This window comes from Bos grunniens, chromosome 26 (genome assembly GCF_055505025.1).
Source record: "Bos grunniens cultivar Pamir isolate PY7600 chromosome 26, Bosgru_T2T1.0, whole genome shotgun sequence".
Classification (NCBI taxonomy): domain Eukaryota; kingdom Metazoa; phylum Chordata; class Mammalia; order Artiodactyla; family Bovidae; genus Bos; species Bos grunniens.
The window spans coordinates 45679333-45703877 of NC_141190.1; the positions used below are offsets into that span (position 1 = coordinate 45679333).

The following is a 24545-nucleotide window of genomic DNA, read 5'->3' on the forward strand; positions in this document are numbered from 1 at the left end:
AGGGAACTGTATTCAGCACCTTATGATAAACTGTAATGGAAAAGAATATGAAAAAGAATGTGTATATATATAACTGAATCACTTTGCTGTACAGCAGAAATTAACATAATGTTGTGAATTAACTATAGTTGAATAAAATAGAAAGAAAAAAGGAAAGAAAAACAGGCTTTGGGTTGGAGCCACCCTTCATTTGACTGTTTAACTTTCACCTGTTTGGTGCTCAGTAGCCTCAAGGATCAGTAAGACAAAGGACTCACAGCCCAGGGCGAGAGCCTGATACACGTGGCCTTCAGGTGTCACTACTGACATCTGCATAGGGAGAGGGCTCATGGGGGTTGTGCGGTCCATCAGGGAAGGGATGCAACTGGAGAGACTTCACAGAAGGACACAGCTGAACTGAATCTTGAAAAATAAAGTGGTGTCCTGGTAGTGAGAGGGAGCGCAGGAGTAGGGTGGCCTGCGTAGAAACACAGCGAGACCACAAGGCCCAGCCTACAGCAAGAGACGGCTCTTCAAGGAAATATGCAGTGGGCTCCACTGGGGACCTTATTTTACAGGATGGAAACCATCCTGCACACACTGTGCTCAAAGATACAGTGAAAGCCCATCTATCCAGACCCTTTTAATGGAAATTCTGCCTTTATAAAATTAAAGTGACCGGTGAGAACAATTTTCAGCCAGCTTATGGATCTTTTATGGATTTTCCTTGAAGCTTCCTGTATTCTAATTCACTAATATGGAGGAAAGAATTGAAGCTGTATTTATGTCCAATTATCATTCAAATAGAGCAGGCTTTTTTCCCCCTTAATACAATTACTAAGGTAGTTAATTGCCCATTTCTGTCTTTCTGGAAAATTCTTTTTCTTTTTAAACCTGAGTGTCTGGTGTCTGGCTCATTATTGTATCCAAACTACTGGCCTATTGCTAAGTTCATGAGTTAAAGCCAGACACATAGTGTAAGCAAACAACCAGCTACCAAGATTTCGGTGTTTCTGAGGCTGTTCTTGGGGAGCAGCTGAATACAAGCCTGACGTCACATTAATCTCCATAAAGCAGGTGTTTATCACAACCCTCACCTGATGTGTGTAAACACGTGTGCACACGCAGGACAGGTGGCCTGAACACTCAGCCAGCCAGTGGTGTTACCAGAGCATCAAGGATCACCTGGACACCAGCGTGATGCACTGTTTATGAGGCCAGAGCTCATTTCCCTCTGCACAGAGTCCTTATCTACAGCTCTGATTGCAAAGCTTCATTTTCCCTATTGAACAAGTAATCTAAATGATAATCAAGTTCACACTGGATTTATTAGTGCAGTGCCCTCGCAGAAGCGGATTTGCAGCAGTCACCCTGAGCACTTTGAAGAATCTTTTAGAATGAGCTTCCCCCAGCTTACGAACACCAAAGCTAAGGGATGCCTGTTGGAGAGAATCCAGCCAGGAGACAACAAGCCAGTTTGGAGTAGAGATGCCAAGTCTGCACTGCCCAGTATCTTCTAAGAAAGACATGGCCTACCCAAAGGAATGGAAATGGGGTATGTCTTAGGGAAGAAAATCTCTAGAGGGTTTTTCCCCTAAAAAAGAGGCCCTTAGAATACACCAATAGGTGTGTATTCTAAGCTCACAAGGGAGGCTGTTCATTATGTCAGTCTCAAAGCCAGTGAGCAGCTGGCCTTCCTGCGGCTGGAATAATCGCATCATGGTCTTTGGGAGTTGAATCCAGCTACTTCCACATCATTTCCATTTGGCTCGTCTTGCTGGGATCTCTAATTTGCTGACATAGGCCACAGCCGAGGGTCTACCTTGGACTAATTAGCCTTCCAGAAACTAAATGATGTGCATTGCACCGTAGAAAAGCTAGTTAAAGACTCATAGGTTGTTCACCCCCAAAGTGCTCTTGTGATGATAAAATCCTGTGCTGGATAAACATCGTCATTTTTCTGAAATCCTTCTATGCTTCTGTGGGACCCTGAAGGACAGTTTCACATGGTGAGCCGCCCATTCCAGGCACCTGGGTAGTGGTGGAGGTTGTGTGTTTCATTTACATAAAAATAATGCTCTACAACAATGAGACAGATAACCATTCAGACCCAAAAGAGAGATACTAATGTCACAGTTTAGAGATGCAAGGAGGCTCTCAGATCCTTCGGGTAAAGGCATCCGAAATTAAGAAATGATAAAGAAACCAGAGGTCTGCAGAGAAATCTATTTCTCTTTCTACGCTCAGGTCAAGAAATGAGGCGTCACGGGCTTCTGGTTAATGCAAGTGAATTGTTTTCTCTGCAGAGAGCTTGGTTCCTGCACATGCAGACTGACCCTCGAGTCTCCAGCAGAATCACTATCCTGGGGACTCTGTGAACACACAGGGTGCTGGGCACTAAAGGATGGATTTGAGAAAGGGTCTGCCCCTGGGCGTGCGCTTCCCAGGTGGCTCAGCTGATAAAAAATCTGCCTGCAATGCAGGAGACACAGATTTGATCCCTGGGTTGGGAAGATCCCCTGGAGAAGGACATGGCAACCCACTCCAGTATTCTTGCCTGGAGAATTCCATGGACAGAGGAGCCTGGTAGGCTACAGTCCATGGGGTTGCAAAGAGTCGGACACAACTGAGCGTGCACACATGCTGACACTGACCTGCCCCTAGGCATGGGGTGGGGAAGGGGCATGAGGAGGGCCCACCAGGCACTCTGGAACCCCACGAACCTCCCCACACATGCTCATAAGGTGGAATCCTTGATGCAATATGGGCAGACCAGGGGCCACGGCTTCAGTTCCCCAGCTAGAAAAACCAGATCCCCAAGTCAAACTGTTTAAAAGGAGTCTTACCACAATTCCGTTGCTCTCTCTCTCAGACCCAAGAGCTCCACCATAAGCTGCTTCCCCATCGGTCCCCCAGGGTCCTGTCCTTTATGGTTCTAGATTCAGCTGACTTGGCTGTCTGCCGTAAGAAGCCCTGAACAGACTGAAATCATGCAAATTCAGCTCACCTGGCTGTCTGTGGTAGCAGAGACTCGAAGACCAACTCAGATCCTCACACAAGACCAGACACTCACACACTGAACCCTCAGCAAGGGCTACCATCAATTGCCTAAAATGTGCATTTTTTCCCCTGGGTTCAGCAAAACAAGGTACAGCATTACTCACAATGAGCACATTGGTGAATTTAAAGGTGACCCAAAGGAGCTAGGGAGCTTTACCAGCCTCTAAGGTTTAGTGACCCCAGTTCTCAGTGACCTCACTACACATGGCAGGAAATCATCATTGGTTTCTGCTTCATGAAAATCATACAAGTGTTAGTACATTAAACATCATGTTTCTATGATGTAACTTTGACACTTCCTTTGGCCTGCCTGACCCTCCACACCATGAAAGAGGTGTCCACTTGGGATCCAAGTCTGCAGACCTGAATCGGGTTAGGCCTCAGCTTGGTGCTCTGTGCCCTGGAACTGGCCCCTCAAGCTTGCTGGCCTCCTGTTCCTCCTCTGCTCTGTGCGGGGACAGCATCTGCCTTAAAGGTCCTAGGAAGGTCTCACAGGAATGGTCCATATGAACATGGACTATAACCTTGGAGACGCCAGTGGCAGCCATGATGCTAACAGCCACCAGTCTCCAAGCATCCCCTGCCCTGGCCCCCATTTGTGACTCAGTTCATCCCGTAACTCGGGAAAGCAGGTGTTTTCCTCTTTACAGATGAGCAGAGGTCTCAAAGGTCAGTAACGTAACCTCAGGTCTCAAAGCAAGCAGCTAAGGGGCCTGAGAATCGAGTCATTGATGGAATCAATGGGCTGTTTATTCTCTGCAGAAGATAGATGGCCATGGTTCTCAAAGTGGGGCTGACGCTTTCACAGAAAGGCCGACATCTAGGCGGTGTCTGCTTCCCCTTCATTCCCTGAACCAGCAGCACCAGCATCACTGGGGAACTTGTGACAAATGAAAGTTCTTACTCCTGCCCCAAGTCAGCTGGGTCAGAAGTTCTGGGGCTGGACCAGTGTCCTGTGAGCTCTCAAGTCCAGCAGGGGATTCTGACTTGCTCGTGTGTGAGGACCACTGAGAAACAATAACAAGAAAGATAAGGAAAACAGCCAAGTCCCTCCAGGGGCTTCCAGGCTTTGAGGAAGTATTGCCCAATATTATACAGGAAGCCCAGGAAAATCTGCATTTCAGATCAACAGTGAAACAGTTTTAGCATAAGTATACCCTATACCCTTAGTCAAGCCTCTTGATGAAGGTGAAAAAGGAGAGTGAAAAAGTTGGCTTAAAACTCAACATTCAAAAAAAGTAAAGATTGTGGCATCTAGTCCCTTCAGTTCATGGCAAATAGATGGAGAAAAAAGGAAACACTGACAGACAAAATCACTGAGGACAGTGACTGCAGCCACAGAATTAAAAGACGCTTGCTCCTTGGAAGAAAAGCTATGACAAACCCAGAGAGTATATTAAAAAGCAGAGACATCACTTTGTTGACCAAGGTCCATAGAGTCAGAGCTATGGATTTTCAGTCGTCATGTATGGATGTGAGAGTTGAACCATAAAGAAAGCTGAGCACCGAAGAACTGACGCTTTCAAACTGTGGTGCTGGAGCAGACTCTTGAGAGTCCCTTGAATAGCAAGGAGATCAAGCCAGTCCATCGTAAAGGAAATCAACCCTGAATATTCATTGGGAGGACTAATGTCGAAGCTGAAACTCCAATACTTTGGCCACTTGATGCAAGAAGCTGACTCATTAGAAAAGACCCTGATGCTTGGAAAGATTGAAGGTGGGAGGAGAAGAGGGTGAAGGAGGATGAGATGGTTGGATGGCATCACTGACTCAATGGACATGAGTTTGAGCAACTCTGGGAGATGGTGAAGGACAGGGAAGCCTGGCATGCTGCAGTCCATGATGTAGCAGAATCGGACACGACTTAGCAACTGAACAATAATGTTCCATGTAATATTTGGGGCCTACTTATGCTAAAAGAGGTTTTGATGCCCTGAAAAGCAAATTTAACTGGGCATCCTATATTTTCACTTAGTGAATCTGGCATCCCTATTTTGAGTGTGTGAAGAAACTCTCCCTGCCGTGGCAACAATCAGGTCGCCGGCTCCAGAGCCCCCACGGGCATCGTCTGATGCAGCTCCCTGCATCACGGGGAAGGCAAGCCTCTGCCCCAGTTGCACAGTTACTTCTCTGGTAGCTTATTGCTTCTCTGCCATTTTCCAGCCCTTGGTGTGGGGAACACAACCCTCCCTGGTTATTTCATGTTGTGACATTGGTGAGTGCTTTCTGAAGGGGTTTTGACTGGCTCCTCTTTCTCTGCTGGACTCCGTTGGGTGACAGTGTGACGGCCTTGTTACAGATTCCAGGGGACCCCACATGGAGAGAGGTCCAGCACCTGTCAGTGGACAAGCTTCCAGGGAGGCAAGCTGGCCACAGCCTGTGAAACTGGCACCACCCCCTGCCGCCCAGAGAACCCCAGGCTCCTCAATCATTGCTTTCTGGCTCTGCCAGACCAAAGGGATTCAGATAAGGAGAATAAGACCTTCTTCCTGCAGTCTCAGATTTTTGTGGGAAATGGCAGATCGAAATTCCAGTTGGGGCTTCTTTAGCAAAGCATGGTATTGGGTTGGCCAAAAAGTTTGTTAGGGTTTTTCCTTCACATCTTTTAGAACAAAACCTGAATAAACCTTTTGGCCAACCCAATAGATAGTCTTAAAAGCAAAGATTCCTAGAGCTATGTTTCCAAAATGGATGCTCGAGAATTAGATAAAAGCATTTCACGGTCAAAGAAGTTTAGAGAAAACAAGCTTAAACAAATTTAAGCAGGCTTCATTGTTGCAGGACTTATCAGTGCCTTTAACATACATGGGCATTGTAAACCTCCCAGAGAATACAGCTTACAAAATAATCCAAAGGAATTGGTCTCCCTCTTGAATGTATTTTTGATTGTCTAGGCCTAAGGATGCCGGGGCGAGAAGTGACAATTGCAGAACATTAGCAAGTTATAATTAGTTTTCAGTTTTCATTGTTATTATTTGTGGCTATAAAACAGGATTTTAAATATATAAAATTACTATACGGCCTTCACATTTTCTTAAGAATGTGTGTGTGTGTACGTGTGTGTGTGCACGAGCACGTGCGTGTGTGGGCTGAATGGCAAGTTTAAATTAGTCATGTAAAGAAACTAGGCAATGGCTCAAGTCATACTTCACCATAAAACAGCAAAACTAGAACACGTCTGAATGGCTAGCTGTTGATCTGGGAGTCACTGCTTGCTCAGTTCCAGGGTTTCCCAGCATTATTTAGAGAACCACAAAATATGGTGATTTATAGATGATGAATAAACTTTCATTCTGGTTGCCAAGTAGATTTATATCCTTAGTGTCACTGAAAGGTTTATTACTGAACTGCACTGGGGGATAAAAGGGAAATCATTTGGAAAATAAAATCCAGGCAATTGGGCGAGTTCCCATAAAGACTTTTTTCCTTACCACTCTGCAATTCTGTGTTTTTACCTTACATTATTTTAATTGGAAATAACACTGTCCTACAGATCTACTTCTAATCAATAGACATAAATTGATCTTTTCTTCCTCTGTTTTTTAGGGGAAAAAAAACAACAACAACACACAACACCTTTATCTTTGGTCTGCAAAGGATACCAATAACAGCAACACGCAAATATCTCTGAATCAGGGAAACAGTCTTTTAGTTAAATCATGCTTCTTGTTTTCTTTGCAGACTGATGAAGTAACAATTGACTTTTATCTGATAAGCACATTTTAAAATCCCTTTGTGAGCAATGGGAGAACTAGCCCCAAATATTTTTTCGGATGATTGATGGAAAAATATCCAGGAGATCAGATTGGAGATTGTAGGGATGGTGTGGCCAGTACTAGCTGTGTGATGAACAGCACACTTTTATTACTGCGATGACTTCTCCAGCCATCTCATATCTGCTGGGTCACTTTTCTAGCTTGTCGCTCAGGGAATGCAAATTAATTTTAATACTTGTTCTAGCCAAAAATCATCAGTGAAAGCAGATCGGCTGGAGAAGGAATTGTGCAGTGCCTTCCGGAGAATTCCGCTCCTCTACTGGCCCGTGATTTGAATGGCTGCATTTGGAAAGTGTGGATAATGCAGTTCAGATTAAGTTGCTTGGCTTTGCTACATGTAGCAGAGCTTGTCAGGGTGACTTGGTGTAGTGTGCCCCCACGGGCACTTAAGAGTCCAGGAAGATTTTGCTGGCATACTCACAGGACTATAATCCAAAGAGGAAAGGTAAGGAGGTAGGGCGTCTAAGAGAGATACAAGAGATGGGAGTTTCCCAGTAGCAGAGGTGGGGAGGTGGAGACTGGATGGATAGTCAGGGAGGGCTTCCTGGAAGAAAGGCCTTCCTGAAACCATCTTCCTGATGGATTTCCTACACATTCATGGGTTAGGAGACCATCAGAAAGAGCCATGAGGACCACTCCAATTGTCAGGGGAAAGAAACTGAGATGGAGGCAGGCCGACCTGGGCTGTTTCAGCATGCCTGGCTTTCTGACCAGCTGTGGCATGAATACAGGGAGTGACAGAGATTCACATGAGTGAAGGGCTCGACGTCACAGCCAGAGTCACCACATGGTGACAGGAATCAGCGGCAAGAGCCTTGGAGGTGAGAGATTGAGACTGAGGCTGGGCTTAAGCTGGGCTAGGGAGGTTAGGCAGGCCACTGCAGGGCAGAGAAGAGGGACAGACAAAATTCTATCAGGCAGTTTGGGGGTACTGATGGCACATGCTCCCAGGGGTAAGGAAGGACAGCCTGTCAGACCAACTGGGAAAAGGAGGTGGGGGTGTCAGTCAGGCTGGGAGGGGTCTGGGATGCAGGGTCTGGGTAGGATCCAGGGAGGCTTGAAAGCTGGAGATGGGGAGGGCTCGGCTGGGGGAGCCAAGCTAGGGCTGGACAAAGCCACAGACTGGTCCCCAGGAGACAAAGGCCAAGCCCCTCTACCTGTGGGTGACGCTGTGGTTGTTGCTCAGTCGCTCAGTCGTGTCCAACTCTGCAACTTCACAGCCTGAAGGATATCAGGCTCCTCTGTCCTTCACTATCTCCCGGAGTTGGCTCAAATTCACACTCATTGAGTTGGTGATGCCATCCAACCATCTCATCCTCTGCCGCCCTCTTCTCCCTTTGCCTTCAGTCTTGTTCAGCATCAGGGTCTTTTCCAGTGAGTCGGCCCTTTGCATCCGGTCAAAGCATCGGAGCTGTACCACCTACTAAGCGCAGGTGCTAAACGCCTGCCACCTGTGGGTACTGTGCTGGTGCTTCCCACGTGCTTTCAGCCCGTCCCGCCCCCAATGCGTCCTGCAGGGCAGAGCAAGGACTGGTTCTGAAACACTGGTCACCAGATTACAGCCAGCCCTCGAACAGGACCAGCCTGCACCCCTGGGACCCAGGTAGCTGAGCAGAAACAAAGGGGAAACCCCGCCTACAGCCCCAGGTCACTCTAGGGACAGGGGGCAGGCAAAGCTCCGACTGGGGAAGGAGACAGAGACCCACTGGTTAAAGGGTTGGCATCTCAGGGGTTGAGAGCTAGGCTGGCCTCCCAGCCTCCTCCCCAACTTCCTCGAGGCTCATCTCCTCTTGGTGAGTTGGCAGTCACCACGTTCCACTAATTCCATCACCCAAGAACCTCTGCATCTGTCACCCTTCCGTGTTCACTGCCCTGCCCTAGCCCGCCTTCATCATGTCCTGCCTGGAGCTACGTAGCCTCAGCTTTGATCACAGAATGAGGAGAACACTGGAAGCAGCATATACCATGCCTGGTGGCCCCTTTGGACTCCTCTCTGGCGCCCCCATCTCTCCCTTTGCTCCCCACCCCCATCTACAGTCCAGCCACAGCTGACCTGAGCACTCGGCGACCCCTCCCTGTGCAGCTTCCACATTGTCCCCCAGCACACCCCACCCTCCCCACCCTGGACCCACGACCCAGCTGCAGGGTCTCTTCTCAGTACCAGGTCTCCTCCATCAGGGCCATATCCCACGGCAGGAGCAAGGCCAGCCTGTGGGTTGCCATGGCAACCCCCTTCCAAGGCACTTAGCAAATCCCAAGATCACTGCCTTTTTTACCTGAGGGCGTTCCCCCAGAGGTGAGGAGGTCCAAGGACCAGGGACTGTGCGCAGCACAGAGTGAGTCCTCAAGAAAAGTTTGCTGAGAGATGGAGGAAGATGCTTCTTATGCCACTGCTAGAGCCAAGCCCAGGGGGCCCAGGAGGCTCCCAGACAAGGCAAGAAAGAGGCCACATATTTGTGAGCTTTGGGAACGCAAGCCATAGATGATGAGTGAGTCAAAACAGACTGGGGCTGCCGGCAGGACCTTTATAATGCTACTTCCTGGACTTTCTCGGGTTCCAGCTGGTCGTGAAAATCCCCCGTCTCCACACAGGAGCCTAGTGAACGCTCACATACATGTGCATGTACACACGTGTGCCCACGCACATGTCACTGCCCCTGTCCCTTAGAGACTGCCCGGGACTCACTGGCCAACAGGAAGCAGAGCTGGCCCGCTGGCCCTCGCTGTAACTGCCCTTGACGTCCGGAGCACGCTTTGCCCCCAGCCCGTGCTCAATGGGGCTTCTGTCAGCTGCTAAGGGCCCCACCTGAACCCCTCAGGTCTGTGCCAGGAGGGCCATGATCAGAGGCAGCTAACCCAGCTCGAATAGCAATTCAAGTCTTCCTTCTATCAGACGCCTTGACACTGTAGCGGGAGCTCGTTCACGCATATGATTTATTAACTAATTTAGCATGTAAGAAAAGCATCTGCATCTCGCTTTTATCATCTTGCCAGCAGACAGGCTGAAGACGAGACGCGGCCTGTAGACATGCTTAATGGGGCCTTAAGCACTCCTGCGCTTGTCCAGAGCTCACACGAGGCTCTGGTTTCAGAACTTGTCTGAGTGGGCCGGCCTAACACAAACAAACACGAGGGTAAACCTCTCATCAGCCATAAATACCGCGGGGATCAGAAGAGCGGCCGTAAAATCGTGTGCCGGAGCCCTCTCAGAGCACTCTAGACATCAGGACTATCTTGGAACTGGGTAAATAAAAAGGTGCCTCAGTTATTTAAAACTATTGGCTGGGTCTCATCATCTTTTATTATTATACACGATTTTAAGATTTTTCAGTCAAAGGAATGTGAACATGTGAGGGTAATATCTGTTTTGGGGCAAAACATCACCCTTGGAGGAGAGTAAAAACTGTCTCCCCCACCAAAGGTATGTTTCCTCCCCTGTCCCTATGACTTGATTTAGAAATCGGATCCGTGCAGGTATGTGCAAGTTAAAACGAGGTCAGGCTGGGTGGAGGTGGACATGATCTGATGACTGGGGTCCTTGTGAGAGGAGGGAATTTGGACACAGACACAAGGCGGGTGGAGGCGGGTAACAGAATGATGCAACTGTAAACGAAGAAATGCCAGAAGTTGCCAGAAGCTCCCAGAGCCGGAAGAGAGGTAGAGCACGGGTCTTCTCTGTGCCTCCAGGAGAAATCACTCCAGGGGAGACCTGGATTTTGGACTTCTGGCCTCGAGACTGTGAGAGAATCGATTTCTGTTCCTTGAGCCACCCAGCCTCGGGCCATTTCTTATAGCAGCCCTAGGAAATGAATACACGGGACAAGGCAGCCTCCCTCTGACATTTGAGATGGTGATATTCCAGGCCATTGGGGCCCTCGGTATGGCACGGCTGGAGGGCAGCTGGCCCAGGGGACAAGGATGAATGGTCTCATGCCTAACGAGTTCCCAAACATTCATGAGTCTCCATTTTTTCCTACACAAAGTGATGGGAGCTGACTGAAAAGGAAGCCTGTTAGACCCCATTTTTTGTGTATACGTATTTTGAGCTCTAATGCGACACTTTCATATTTGTTGAGAACACATTCGCTTATCTAACCATCTTCATCAAGCAGCATCTTCAAAACTGTTGAGGCCAAGTGGCCCTCACACCTCAGGCACCACGGGCATCCTGGCAGCCCTCCCCAGGACAAGCCTGGACTCTGAAGGCCCTGGGGGGGGGGACCCCCAGCGGTGGCTGACACTTGGTCCCTCTTGCCAACTTGATATATCTACACCAGAACCCAGATTGCTCTCTGTTGAGCCAGAAACTAAGGAGCCTCCAGAGAACACACCCACATAGCCCATATCTGCCAATCAGCTTCAAACGCCGACGTGAGACACATTTCCAGGCAGGGAAAGTCTTTGAACATATATTTTGCTAATTTCCTTTCCTTAGCATCCTGGGAGGGGTCACCAGGGCTGAGCAGCAGGTGTCCCGCCAGATCCTTCACCGCGGAAAGGATGCGTTCAAGTGTGCCCTTGCTGAGGTCTTGGATGACTCCCCCAGAAGAGCTCTGGGTTGTGGGGGGGCGGGTGGGCAGAGTGGGACTCAGCCTGCCTGTGTTTAACAGTAATCCTATTCCAATGCCTGCTGTCCCCCAGCCACTCTGTAAGATCCTGGTAATATTTGCTAAGCTGCATTTTATTGACTACGGTTATTTCCCCAGAGGACTTTTATTCAGAATCAGACCAATGATTTCACCTCCTGGGGCCCAGAACATTTTGCTAGGAAGATCTTGTTCCTCTATCCAAAGAAATAAAACAGAGGTTTCCCCAGGCCTCCAGATTTTAAGATTTGGGTTGGCAGGCCATCAGAATATGCTCCCATGTCCCCATTCTTGCCCTTGTCTCTTCTTGTTATTCTTTCTGGTTTAATAGTCTGTTTATAAGCTCCACGAACAAAAGGACGGAGGCCAGCCTTGCTCACCAAGCTCTCCCCGGCTCCCTGCGTGGGGTCTGGCCCAGAGAAGGTTCCGGATAACGCCTTCTCCAGGGAATCCAGGAGCACCACCCTCACAGGGTCCATGTGACACCCGCCTCCCAGGGCTCCCAAAGCTGTCCAGCCCGACGCTGAGCTCGCAGCAGGAAAGGGGGTTTACGATGATGAATGTCGATGTAGACAAACTGGAGTCAGCCCTCTCGCCCTGAGACCGGTTTTGCAATCTATCAAGGGCAAAGCGGAGCTCTTGGAGTATCTGTTACTGGAGTATCCGGAGCCAAGAATTTGAACCAGCTACCCCGGCTGCCATAGCGCTTCTTTCCCAGCTGAAATGGGGAATGTGTATCCCCAGCTATTTCTGCTGAATTCAGGGTCTGCGGATCACCTCTCAAGACGGGCAGGTTCCCAGGGTGGGCTGTGTGACCCTGAGGTTTGGGCACTTCAGTGAACACCAGTCCTGCACATGTCAGGGGCACCGTTGGGACCATCGGTTTGGATGAGGGCCCCAGCCCTGGGGTCCCACATCTCACCGGCCCTCCCGAGCCAGCTGCAGCTTACCGCTGAGAGGGTGGGGGATGGTGACCTGCTTCTTGTGGGCGCGGACAGGAAGGAGACTCTGCTTTGGAGCCAGGTTCTCCTTCCGCTGGGCTTTTCTCTGCTGAACCATATGCTCCAGCTTCTTCAGACGTTCTTGTGAGCGAGAAATGAACTGAGGCTTGCGGACTTCCAGGGCCTCCTAGAGGAGCCAAGAAAACATTTTACTAAGGTATGCCTGCTTATGTATTCATGTATTTATCTTTTATTTCTTGGTCACACTGAGAGGTAGGCAGAATCTTTGTTCCCCGACCAGGGATCAAACCCATGCCCCCTGCATTCGAACCACAGGGCCCTAACCACTGGGGAGCTCCTGAAACTTTTTAAGAGAAGTGACTCGGAAAGGCAATGCATCCATCTGATTTGGTCAAGAGGCTAATCAAAAGTACAGTGCAAGAGCATGCCCTAATTTTCTTCCAACCCCTTACAGACAGATGGCCACAGACCTGTTAATGATGCAGGTATCAGTTAGCACTAAGGGCCCCCGTGTAGCATGACTGAGTTACCAGCATCAAAGGTACATCTCTTCCCATTTCTCCTTCCACCTGGCAATTCATTCATCTCCAATAGATGAAAATCTGAACACCCCAAATTGCCATATTCCAAGGTGATGTTGGTGGGAAAGGAATGCAAGCCTTAGGAGTCACCTGCTTCTGCCAGGGGCTGGATGCCTTCTGGAAGCTCAGAACGAGATCATTCTCCCAGCATGACTCGTGTATCTTTCCAGGAGAAACAGTAATCCTAGCAAACGGAACCAGCTTCTCCCCCCAGGAAGTCAGGGCTGGCAGGAGAGCTTTTTCTTCGCAAAATGGTTCTGCAGACTCCATAGAGGTCAGAATCCCCGTGCTTTCTCTTTAGCCTCATCTCTCTCTGCATCCCCGACTCCATGCGTGAACAAAGCTCCCCACATAGGTTTACTGAAGAAGAATGACCACAACTGATATGTCCTGCTCTGTGCTAGACACTGACCTCAACTGCTTTGGTGCATCTGTCATCTAAGAATCCCTGCATGATTCTGGAAGGCAGATACATTTCTCCCCAGGAGCCACGAGCTCCTGGATGGCACAGGCTGTGTCTCCTCCACTTTGTACCCTGCACAGCCAGCGCCCCAGCTCTGCACATGGCAGGGGCTCAGCACAGGCCCCCCAGAGCTGCAGCTGTAGCAGAAATACCTTCAGCCCCATTCCTCTCCCAGCCCCCGGGGGGCTCACAGGCTCCAGGCAGAGGGTGGTGTGGGCTCCATCTGTGTCGTGGATATGCCCCTAGATGTTGTGCCAGGAAAGGAGTCTCCTGGTCGCTTGGCCTCCAAGGTACCAGCCCGGGTCCCGGGGCCTGGGGAGACAGCCCCTGGAACCGCCCATGGGGCCCCGTGTGGCTGCTGCCCCAGCTGTCTGTCCCGAGGCTGGAGGCCCGGGTGGCTTCAGGGTCACCGGCGACTCTCCCAATGGATCCCGGGATGATGGGAAGGATGATCCCCATCCCTCCACCCGGGGTATGGGGGTCGAGCCCTCAACCCATCTGCAGGGTGGTTTACAACACCCGTGTCTCCCAGGAGGCATGGCTAGCCTTCTCCGGGTTGTTTGTCCTTCTAATCTTTATATCCGTGTATTTTTTGCACTTTAAAAAAATGTGTTCATGTCACTTCTACAATTGGGCAAAGACACAAAATGAAAGCTTCCATATCCTCTAACTCAAGCCCCCATGACCTTGGGACTACCTTCATCTTTCAAAGGCTTAACATGCTTTTCTGAAGACAGGGTTGTGGGGACAGACTCCCACCTCACGGGAGTGACCCTTTCCTTGTCTAGGCCCCAGAAAGTTCTCCACACATGCTGACTCTCCTTGCTCCAATCACAGTCACCATTGATGACAAGCGATCCCCAACCTAGCCTGGGCAGATAGCACCATCTCCTTCCTCACATGGTGGGAAAGAGGTCCAGGGAGGTTACGGGACCTGCCCAGAGTCACATAGCTGCCAGGAAGTGGAGTCAGATCTCCAGGAGCAGTGAGGCCGTGTGCCCATGGGCTCCCTGGGAAGCCTCCCCTTGGCGGGAATCGAGCCAGAATGTATGGTGGGAGTCAAGCCGGACCTTGCCTTACCTGCAAGGTCAGGGAGCTTTCGGGTCCTTGCTGGCTCTCGGAACAGTCTTCTGGCAGGACGTGGGTCTCTGGGTCCTCGGGGGGTGCTGGCTCGGCGGGTGCTGGCTTGGACTCGGGGTTGGTGGGGTGCTCACTCTCCTTGCATTCCTTTATTTTAACAACCAAGTCACAGCACGTGTAATCCCCTGGGAGAGAAGATTTAGAATTCCATTTAGAGGGCACCAGGCGCTTTTCTCCTGGCTTTTCAACACCATTAGACACAGAAGACAATTTGGAAAATGGAAATGCCAGTGGGTTATTAATGGGCCTCGTTAAGCCGACGAGATCACGCCCCATCACAGACCCCCAGGTGCCCTGGTCTCAGGGAGGCATGTCTGTGGACAGCCAGACTTGAGACTGGCTATGCCACGCAGGTATTCCCTTGGCAAAAGTGCTTTTGCAGCCAAGGCAAAGAAACGTCCTCTATTTTGCACTTCATATTAAGTGTGTCCTGTGCAATTAATACAGTTGGCTTGTTTGGGGACCGTGAATTAATTTATCTTATGTTTGCTACACTAATGATGTAAGACAGAGGAATGGTGTTCAATTATTTATCCCGCCCCTTCATCTACTAGAGACCAGCACTGGCTTGACATTCATAATTGGGACTCTGTGTCTCAGCACTGGGTTTAGCCCCATCCTGGGGCTGTTCTGACACCCTTTGGTAGAAAAGGTCAGGGCTTGAGCCGATGTCACAGCACTTGGGGCAGAGTCATCTTTGGGGTACTGAGAGGGGGGGATTCGTATGGATTCCCTGACCACTTACTGACCAAGTGCTCCGCGGGGAACACAGTGTCTGTCCCAGGCCACTCTTCCCGTCTGAACTCCCCTCTCCCCCATCACACATCCCCCCAACTGCAGCCCCACCAGCTCTCTGTGGTCTGAAACCCAACCACGTTCTCCTTTCTCCTCACCCACACGCCCTCCCATGTCCACGAAACCCCTTTGATCCCACCACCTGGTGACCTCCTACCTTCAGGCTGAGCCCAGAGTTTTCAGGAAGCCAGGCCCCCTCCCCAGGCACACCCAGTCCTGCCTCCTCTGTGTGCCCGCCGTGGAACGCACTGCACACATCAGCAGCGTCAGTGGGCCCATCACAGGATGCTCCAACCCCACAGGCCTGGGACCTTCTGGAGGGCTGGACCACATCATATTCACCCTGAGCCTCGCCAGACTGCCAGCCCAGGTGCGCTGGAGCTGCTGGTTCTGCTGGGTGGGGAGAGGTGGTCATTTTGAGGCTCATGTGACCACAGGATGCAACTCCACAGTCCCATGGACCCCTTAACTGACCCCCCAGTATAACCTTTGCCATCACACCCAGATCCTCCCTGGTCTGGACCAGCCATCCTCTATTCTCCCAAGGTCCACTAACGACCCTACTGACCAGCTCTACAAGCACACCGAACGCCTCACAGCTCGTTTACGATGGATGTTGCCCACCAGGTACCAATTTCAATTCTTTGCCAACAACATGCTACTTAGAAGTTCACGACTCATTCTTGTTCTTCTAAGCATTTGTTCCTATTCTTTCTAGATCTTTCCTTATTGCTCCCCATTCCTGCTTCAGGACTGATTCCTAGCTGAGATATTTGTCCCTAGCCCTCCAGCCAGAGTTAATTCCACTTTCTACCACACTGCTTCCATACCGTGTGAACCTTTATTCTAGCTCAGCCCACACTCAGGGAAGCCAGAGGTCCTCCCATGCTCCCCACCGCCAGATCCAGAGACCCCAAGAGCAGTGCCGACATGCCCGCCTTCCTCAGTGCTCACAGCACAGCTCCATCCACTACCTTCTCTAGGCGGCCAGGCCTCCACAGTGACGTGCTCTGTACTAGGTCTGGCCAGTCTCAGCACCGTCTCCCCGCCCCCAGCTTGGACCTCTCCCATCTATCCTCCGCATAGTCCAGGAGACACCCGCCTTCAGAGGACATCTAGTCAGGTCTCCTCCAAGGACTTGGCCCAGCCTCCAGTCCAGACCCCTTAGTGGGTTTATAAGGACCCTCCAGTCTAACCCATTAGGGTCCTTGGGTTCCTGCAGGCCTCCTCCCCACCCCCACACCGTGGTCCCCCAGATCCCACATCAGCCCTGCTCTTTCCATCCACTCTCTGCTTCCCGTGTGCCTTTCCCTCCACGCTTGGGGTCTGATTTTTCTTCCTCAGAAGCACTTCCTTGAGGAAGATGTCTCTGTGCAGCCCCAGCTTGTATCACCTGGGGCATCCTCAGCTTCCTGACAGGTCACCCAGGCACGGTTATGACCACCGTGACTCTGGCACAGGACTGCAAGCACCTGGCGGGCAGGAAGCCCTGAGCACCATGCCTGACACACAGTAGGTGTGCTTCTCTCATGGTTGACAGTGGGCATTCAATACATGCTTCTTTCATTTATTAGTGAATAACAAGCTAGAGTTTCACTTGTGTTCCCAGAAAAATTATTTTCATCAATTACCATAAATACTTTAACATTTCCAATCCAAAGCTTTAGAATCTAATAGTTTTCTTTCTGTCCTTAGCTATAGCTCTTTGGGGACATTTTTATAGAATGATTGGAAATCTAAATTTTCCTCTGATATAACTGGGCACCAGATATCTTTTTTACTATTTTATTCCTAAATGGTTTTTAATATATCAATAGTTTCTGCAATATTAGTTGAGGTCAGCCCCTTGGCCTTTAGAGAAAGGATGGTCTAGTTTGAATTCAGCCTCTAGAGAGGCTGAGACGGGGGCCTATCTCAAAGACACTGTGAGATCAGGGCCCTCATGCCTGTTGAGTGCCTGGTACACGTGGTACAAGCACCCCCTCAGCCATTAGCCCAGCTGGTCAGCTCCCGAGGACCATTGTCAGACTGGTGGGCCTGCTGCCTTCGGGGCAGCCACACCAGCATCTCAAAGTTTCCCTGACTCAGCCCGAGAGCTGCACCTGGAAGCGGCCTTGTGTGCAGCAGGGCTGGGAATTCCTGACCTGGGCAATGCTGTCTTCTCCCTGCCTTCGAGGCAGACTCGCCCACCATTTAGACCTGCTGGGCTTGCTTCCCTCGTGGCGCACACGGATGGATAGGGCAGCATCACAAGGGAAGCTGGGGTGAAGCAGGGCCCAGCAAGACCCTGCACTGTGTTCCCCGTGAAGATCAAGGAAGAACCATCTCATCCCTGCCTCCCTTGCTCCTTACCTTCCGGGGCCTCTCTTTCTATCTGAACACCGTGTTCTTCCTGCGGAGATGCGCACAGATCTTGGAAGGGGCAAAGGAACCCTGGTAAAGGGACCTTGGGTTTTGGGAGGCGCTGCTGCTGACTCTCTGCGGGTTCAGAGAGGTCACTAGACTGAGAGCTGTTGCTTGGAGAGCTAGAACCATCAGGAAGGGGGTCTCTAACCAGCTTCCATTCCACTGGGGGAGCAGACACAATCTCACGTGCTCCTTCTTGTTGCTTCTCGCTGCTTCCAGAAAATACGTTTGGTTCTACTAAAAATAAAATGAGAGTTGTGCTCAAACATCTGATGAGCCCACATCTGAAGTACTGACTTCTGCACTCCAGGCTCTCCCAGAGACAAGCAGATGGACTGCAGCCTGGGGCGCAGATGGAGAAGGCTGCGTGGGGTGAGCGGGGTGGGGGGAGATGGCGGGGGGGATGGATACGGGAGTCACTGATGCCCTAGACCATATGCTCCCCCAGCCGCAACAACACACGTGGTCACCAGTCCTGGCCAGACGTCCGCGGGGTCCTCTCAGGAGCCTTCCACAGACACTGCTATCACGTATAAAGCCCTCAAGTGACCATGCTCCCTGGTGTACTTAAGAGCCCGGAAACCCTTCTGGACGGTAGATAATTGAGCAGGCGGTTTAGCACACTGCCTCTGGGGCCAGATACCTGGGTTCAGTTCCCACCTCAACTATAAAATTGAGGTTGACAGTATAACAAGGCAAGAATATTAAATATTATGTGTCTAATTTTATTATCATATTCAGTTTTATTAATAAATTCACCTACTTAAATAATAAGCAATATATTTATATCATAATTGATATAGTAAATAACATATATATATTATTTATATAAATACTAAATGTTAAAATCTAGGCAACACTATAATAAAAGAATGATCCAGGTAAGGTATTTTGTGCAGTGCTGATACTACTGAGCATGTAATAAATGTTTGTTATCATTATGATTCCATAAACAGTGACGCTATGTATGTCCCGTGGCAAGTGTGGAGGCAGGAGCTAACTCATCAGGCGCTGGTGCTCCTGTCTAAAGCAGCAGTGGGTCTAAAACACGTACAGTGCGTTGCTCGTTGCCACAATGTCGTATCAAAGGTCTGCAAACCACTTTATATTTATCAGTAGGGGCCTGTTAAGTAAGTTACAGCACCTTGTACTTTGCAGCCGTGAAAAAGAACGAGGCACACGCTCTTGTGTAGTCATGGAATCGTCTATAAATGCATTATCGAGTGAGCAAAGAGTGGACAGTGTGTCAGACCTGCCTCCTGAGTCCATGCCTATTTGCTCAGAATATCTCTGGAAGGACCCAGAAGACCCTGGGACCAGGAGAGGGCAACACGGGACCGGGAACTGGGGGTGGGAGAGAGACTCTCTTTTCCTCTTTGCTGATTTTGTACTCTTTTTGTTTTCTTTCTTCTTCTTCTTTTAGAATATTTACACTTTTTCTTTTTAATTTGGCCGCACCTCATAGTATGTGGAATCCTTGTTCCCTGAGCCGGGGCTGAACCTGCTCGCCTGCAGCGGAAGCACAGTCTTAACCACTGGACCTCCAGGGAAGTCTCTACTCTATAAACGGTTTAAAGTTATTCACTTTAAATACAGCGGTGACTCCTCACCAGGTGTCATCTCTTCCCGGTGCTGAGGCCCCCAAAGTGGAGACAGGCACAGCTGCCAGTGGGTGCATGCAGACCTCCGGCATCCAGGGGCAGATGAAAAAGGTCCTGGGAACCACTGGCATAGTCAAGATTCTTGGAAGACTCAGGCCATATTTTCTGAGATGTTTTATACACAAAAAGGAAATGAGTCCATGACTACCAGGCGCTGATTAGAACAGTGACATCTCTTAAAATGCCAGTTGTCTGCAATCAGCTCCAGCCCTGTCTTCTCTGAGTCTGGGCACCATGGTCAGTGAGGACAGGTGAATGGTGGTGAGGTTGGCGGGGCAGGGAGACAGAACCCAGGGGTCCCCCCGGTGGGCCTCCTGGCTGTGGGACCAAGGCAGGAGAGGCATCAGGGGGTGGAGCCGGTATGCCTGCTTCCACCAACAAGGGAAGGGCCCCTGGGTCCTCCTGCCTGGAACGTGAGTGCCCCCACAAACGGTGGTCATTGCTGACCTTGTCATCTGGAGAAGGATATGCAGCCATGAAATTAACAGATGCCTGCTCCTTGGAAGGAAAGCTATGGCAAACCTAGATAACGTATTAAAAAGCAGAGATATCACTTTGCCAACAAAGGTCCGTATAGTCAAAGCTATGGTTTTTCCAGTAGTCTTGTGAGAGTTGGACCATAAAGAAGGCTGAGTGCCAAAGAATTGATGCTTTTGAATTGAGATGCTGGAGAAGACTCTTGAGAGTCTCTTGGACTGCAAGGAGATCAAACCGGTGAATCCTAAAGGAAATCAACCCTAAATATTCATCAGAAGCACTGATGCTGAAGCTGAAGCTCCAATACTTTGGCCACCTAATATGAAGAACCGACTCATTGGAAAAGACCCTGATGCTGGGAAAGATTGAAGGTAAAAGGAGAGGAGCAGCAGAAGTTGAGATGGTTAGGTGGCATCACCAACTCAATGGACATAAATTTGAGCAAACTCTGGGAGATAGTGGAGGAGCCTGGCATGCTGTAGTCCATGGGGTCACAAAGAGTCGGACATGACTTACTGGCTGAGCAACAAAAATGGCTCTTACGGCAAAGTTGGACTTTGCTAATTTATACAGAGAAATCTTTACAACTAAGTATTTCAAAAGCCGTCAGTTCTGTTTAAGTATAAAATACCATGGGCTTCCCTGGTGGCTCAGATGGTAAGTGGAAAAGTCCTAAAGTAGTTCTTCCTTTCTCTGTGGCTTCCTTTTATCAGTTCTTCTAAACAATCAAAAATCAAATCATCAGTGATGCAGTCCCAGTCCGCTAGTCCCATCCTGACATCAGATTCTTTAAATTAATGGACTATTTACAGACTAATGGAGGTCTAACTACCTATCCCACACCTACCTACTTACCTATTAATTAATTTTCTAACTTTCTATCTGATTTAATGTAAATTCTCATGTGAGTGATTATGTACAAGTCAGATGTTCCAACTGTGACTTGAAAGAGTTAAAACAAATTCCTCAAAGTAGAACGCAGATGGTGAACTGGGAAAAAGAAAAATGTGTAGTCAAAGAAAAACTTTCCTGACAACATATTGATCAGGCCTTTTTGTGGATTCTGAGAAGCACAACCATCAGCCATGAAATGATCCCCCGGTGGGGCCCACGCCAGGAAACAAGGTCTTATTTTTCTCATACACTCTGCAATCAGACTGGACTTAAAAGTTGTCTATTCATGGCTCAGATTTAAAACTACATCACCCTCATGAAGACCTGTTGCCTCCAAAGGTTCTGCCCTTCGTAGGAGAAGCTGAATCAAACAGCAGCTTCTCCCAGGCATTTCTGTTCCTTGAACTGGAACTCAAAGCATGCTTCCCGAGCCTGAGGCCTGAAGGGGCTTGGCCCTGCAGGTTTCCTTTCAACAGTAACACCCCGCTCCATTCCCTTCTCTAAAACACACTACCCTCAACTATCCAGCAAGCTCACCTACCCAGAGCTGGGCTGGGCTCTAGGAGGTAAACTGAAGCCAACCAAAAAACCTGTCTAACAGTCATGGATTCCTTCTATTATATTTGACTGGGGAAGCTTTGCAGGAGCTAAGACAAAACTCCCCCGGTTAATATAAAAATCATGCCCAGCATTTTTTTACTTCGGCTGGCCAAAAATTAATTCTGTTATTTTACTAACACTTTGCAGGTTATTGCAGTCAACAGTTATACACAACACACCTGTGAAGTCTTCTCTAGTAATGCGAGCTTTGTTTTCACTTTCTGTATCAGAATCAATCACTAAGGTTTTTTTTTGTTGTTGTTAAGGTCTAGTATTCACACCTAGATAGCATATTCAAAAGCAGAGACATTACTTTGCCAACAAAGGTCCGTCTAGTCAAGGCTATGGTTTTTCCTGTGGTCATGTATGGATGTGAGAGTTGGACTGTGAAGAAGGCTGAGCACTGAAGAATTGATGCTTTTGAACTGTGGTGTTGGAGAAGACTCTTGAGAGTCCCTTGGACTGCAAGGAGATCCAACCAGTCCATTCTGAAGGAGATCAGACCTGGGATTTCTTTGGAGGGAATGATGCTAAATCTGAAACTCCAGTACTTTGGCCACCTCATGCGAAGAGGTGACTCATTGGAAAAGACTGATGCTGGGAGGGATTGGGGGCAGGAGGAGAAGGGGACGACAGAGGATGAGATGGCTGGATGGCATCACTGACTCGATGGACATGAATCTAAGTGAACTCTGGGAGTTGGTGATGGACAGGGAGGCCTGGCGTGCTGTGATTCATGGGGTCGAAAAGAGTCGGACACAACTGAGCGACTGAACTGAACTGAACTGAGTATTCACACCATCTGCATCGGAATTATATTCTCAAGAACTAGCATCTTCTGAGACATTAAGGTATATGTCACTCGGACATCAGAGAAAGTATCTGCAAAAAACTCCCTGAAAATATTCTTCTTCACTCACAATTTTGTGATGTGTCACTTTTGAAAATTCTGTAGTAATAAACTTGTGTTTATAATATACACAAGGTTGGAACAAAGATCTAAGGGAACAAAATGTGAATGATAACAACAACCATAAGTTGTATAAGGAGCTCTAAATTTTAAGCTCTAACAGTTTTGCACAGTGATGTTAATTGCATCACTCTCTAAAAACATATTGATAAGTCCCCAGTCAATAACATTTGAGTAATAAAGATGTATTAATATGTCTCCAGTCAATAATGTGTTAAACTCTTATCTTTAGATCAGTTAAGTCCTCCTTGGACCATTACACAGTGCTTACCGGGGTTCTGCTAAAGCTCTTTATTTGTTGCGAAATGTGTTATTATTTATAATTAAAGATATCAGAGCACCCATGAACCCTCACAGATTAAGCAGAAACTTTCTTGGGCTTCATCGTTTCTACCTGAGCCTCTTCTGGATCACACTTGTTTAGACAGAACCACCTGCCTAAATTTCGAGCTGCCTGATTCACCACTTTCATCTACAATGTTCCCACCTGCGTAGGTATCTACAGACAGTATATTTTCAATATGGAAAATCTGAATAGCAAGCACAAAGCCAGCTGTTTTAAGGTAAATATGTTATAGCATCTACTAGGAAAAAGCTTTCAGGAGAAGAGAGTCCAGCAGACTTGCTGGGCCATCACTGCCCTGAGACTTGATGGGATGTGATTCTGGGGAAGAAGAGCCTCTGCAAACAAGGGGCTGGCCACAGTCGGGGTGTCAGGCAGGGCCGGCAGACAGCAGGACGCTCAGGGGAGTGGGTTGTGCCAGATTTTGTTCCTGACTCACCATGTCCACCTGCAGACCCCAGGGCTGGATGCCAGCAGGGCACCTCTCTGTGCTAAAACAAGGGTCCCGAGCTGCCCCAGCTTTAGGGTGGGAGGGGGGTGGGGAGGACAGTGGGGACCTTGCCAACACAGCATCAAGAAGATACTTGAATCTGGGCCAGGCAAGGGTACCACTGGGGCACACAATCCTTAGTACAAAAAGCGGAAAAGCTGCCTGAGCCTCAAGATGCTTGGCCTCCACCGGCCGGCAAGTGCCATAATGAACCAATTTGATAGAAGAAGAAATTTCACTTCTTTCCAAGTATTAAGGTGATACATAATCTTTCGTGTTCTCAGATGAGCCCCTGTTGAGCCATAGCTCCCTGGTTGGTGCACAATTCTAATAACTGTGGCCCTTTGGCTCACAGTAGGAAATGAGCCAGGGCAGGGTGTTTGCTAAGGGGTGGCAGAGCACAGTGAGGTTGGGAGCGGGGGAAGACCAGCATGGCCGCCAGACTCCATCAATGGAATCTCAAGGGACGAGCCAAAAAACCATAAACATCACACACAGGCTTAGAGAGCATCGCTGTTGGAACCTTGACAGCCCAAGGCAGGGAAACGCATCTAGAGAACACATATTAGAATAATCTATTTCCAGACAGATAAATTCTGGTATCAAAGCTGAAGCAGTTCTCTAGAAAGATCTTCTGTAAGGTTTGTGTCTCAGTTCTGCGCACTTTCCAGCCTCTGAAACCAGGCCGAAGCTGGCCAATTAACCAAAGAGACATTCCTAAGCGAAACAGGCTTCCTTGAAGCCATGGCCACATTTTCTTCCACATTTTACTGTTTCGGGAGGTGATATTTTCTCCCCTCACACGTTAGACCACCATACAACAGATTCCCTTAGAAATACAGTAACAAGCTTATGTTGATATTTCTGGGTTATCAAAATAAATACCAGCTTCTAAACTCACCTACAGGGGGGTCTTAGGCTCTCCTAAAAATCTGATGCTATCTGCCACTACCCCGACTCACCCCAGACTGCTCTCCACCTGTTACCACCTTTTTAAAGCTCATGCGTCCACATTTTGTCCTTAGTTGACCTGTCTGACCTTCCTGCCTCACCTGTGGGCCAACCTGCAGCAAACTCCATCCCTGTGTTTCACAGTAAATCAAAGAAGTGAGCTGGGTAGGACTGTGCAGCCATCAAATGGAAGACTATGCTGGATGGTTCCAGGGGGTGAATCGCAGACCCTTCTTACTTTGGGCAGGATTTTGCTGTCCCTCACCCCAGGTGGGGTCACAATGAGGATGATGAGGTAAGAGGAATAAGCAAAAAGATGATTTTCTAATTTGATTCTTCCTTCTGTATATTTTGTCTGGGATTTGTCTTTAAAGTCACACCTCATCCACTTTGTTATCCAGAATATTGTGC

The 24545-nt window shown here is 49.0% G+C and overlaps 1 protein-coding gene across 9 annotated transcripts in view; it reads right to left on the reverse strand.

Moving 5' to 3' along the window:
• Positions 1-24545, reverse strand: part of C26H10orf90 (chromosome 26 C10orf90 homolog) — a 76146-nt gene that overhangs the window by 8663 nt on the left and 42938 nt on the right. For 5 of the 9 annotated variants that reach the window (XM_086377682.1, XM_086377681.1, XM_086377680.1 and 2 more), the window contains 3 exons: positions 17695-17985; positions 14488-14672; positions 12352-12529 (listed from right to left, as the gene is read on the reverse strand). In XM_086377682.1, coding sequence (XP_086233808.1) covers positions 12352-12529; positions 14488-14672; positions 17695-17985 — 654 coding nt within the window. Of the gene's footprint in view, positions 1-9734; positions 10419-12351; positions 12530-14487; positions 14673-17694; positions 17986-24545 lie in introns of those variants that run through there. The other 4 variants (XM_086377684.1, XM_086377685.1, XM_086377683.1 and 1 more) reach the window with 3 other exon arrangements.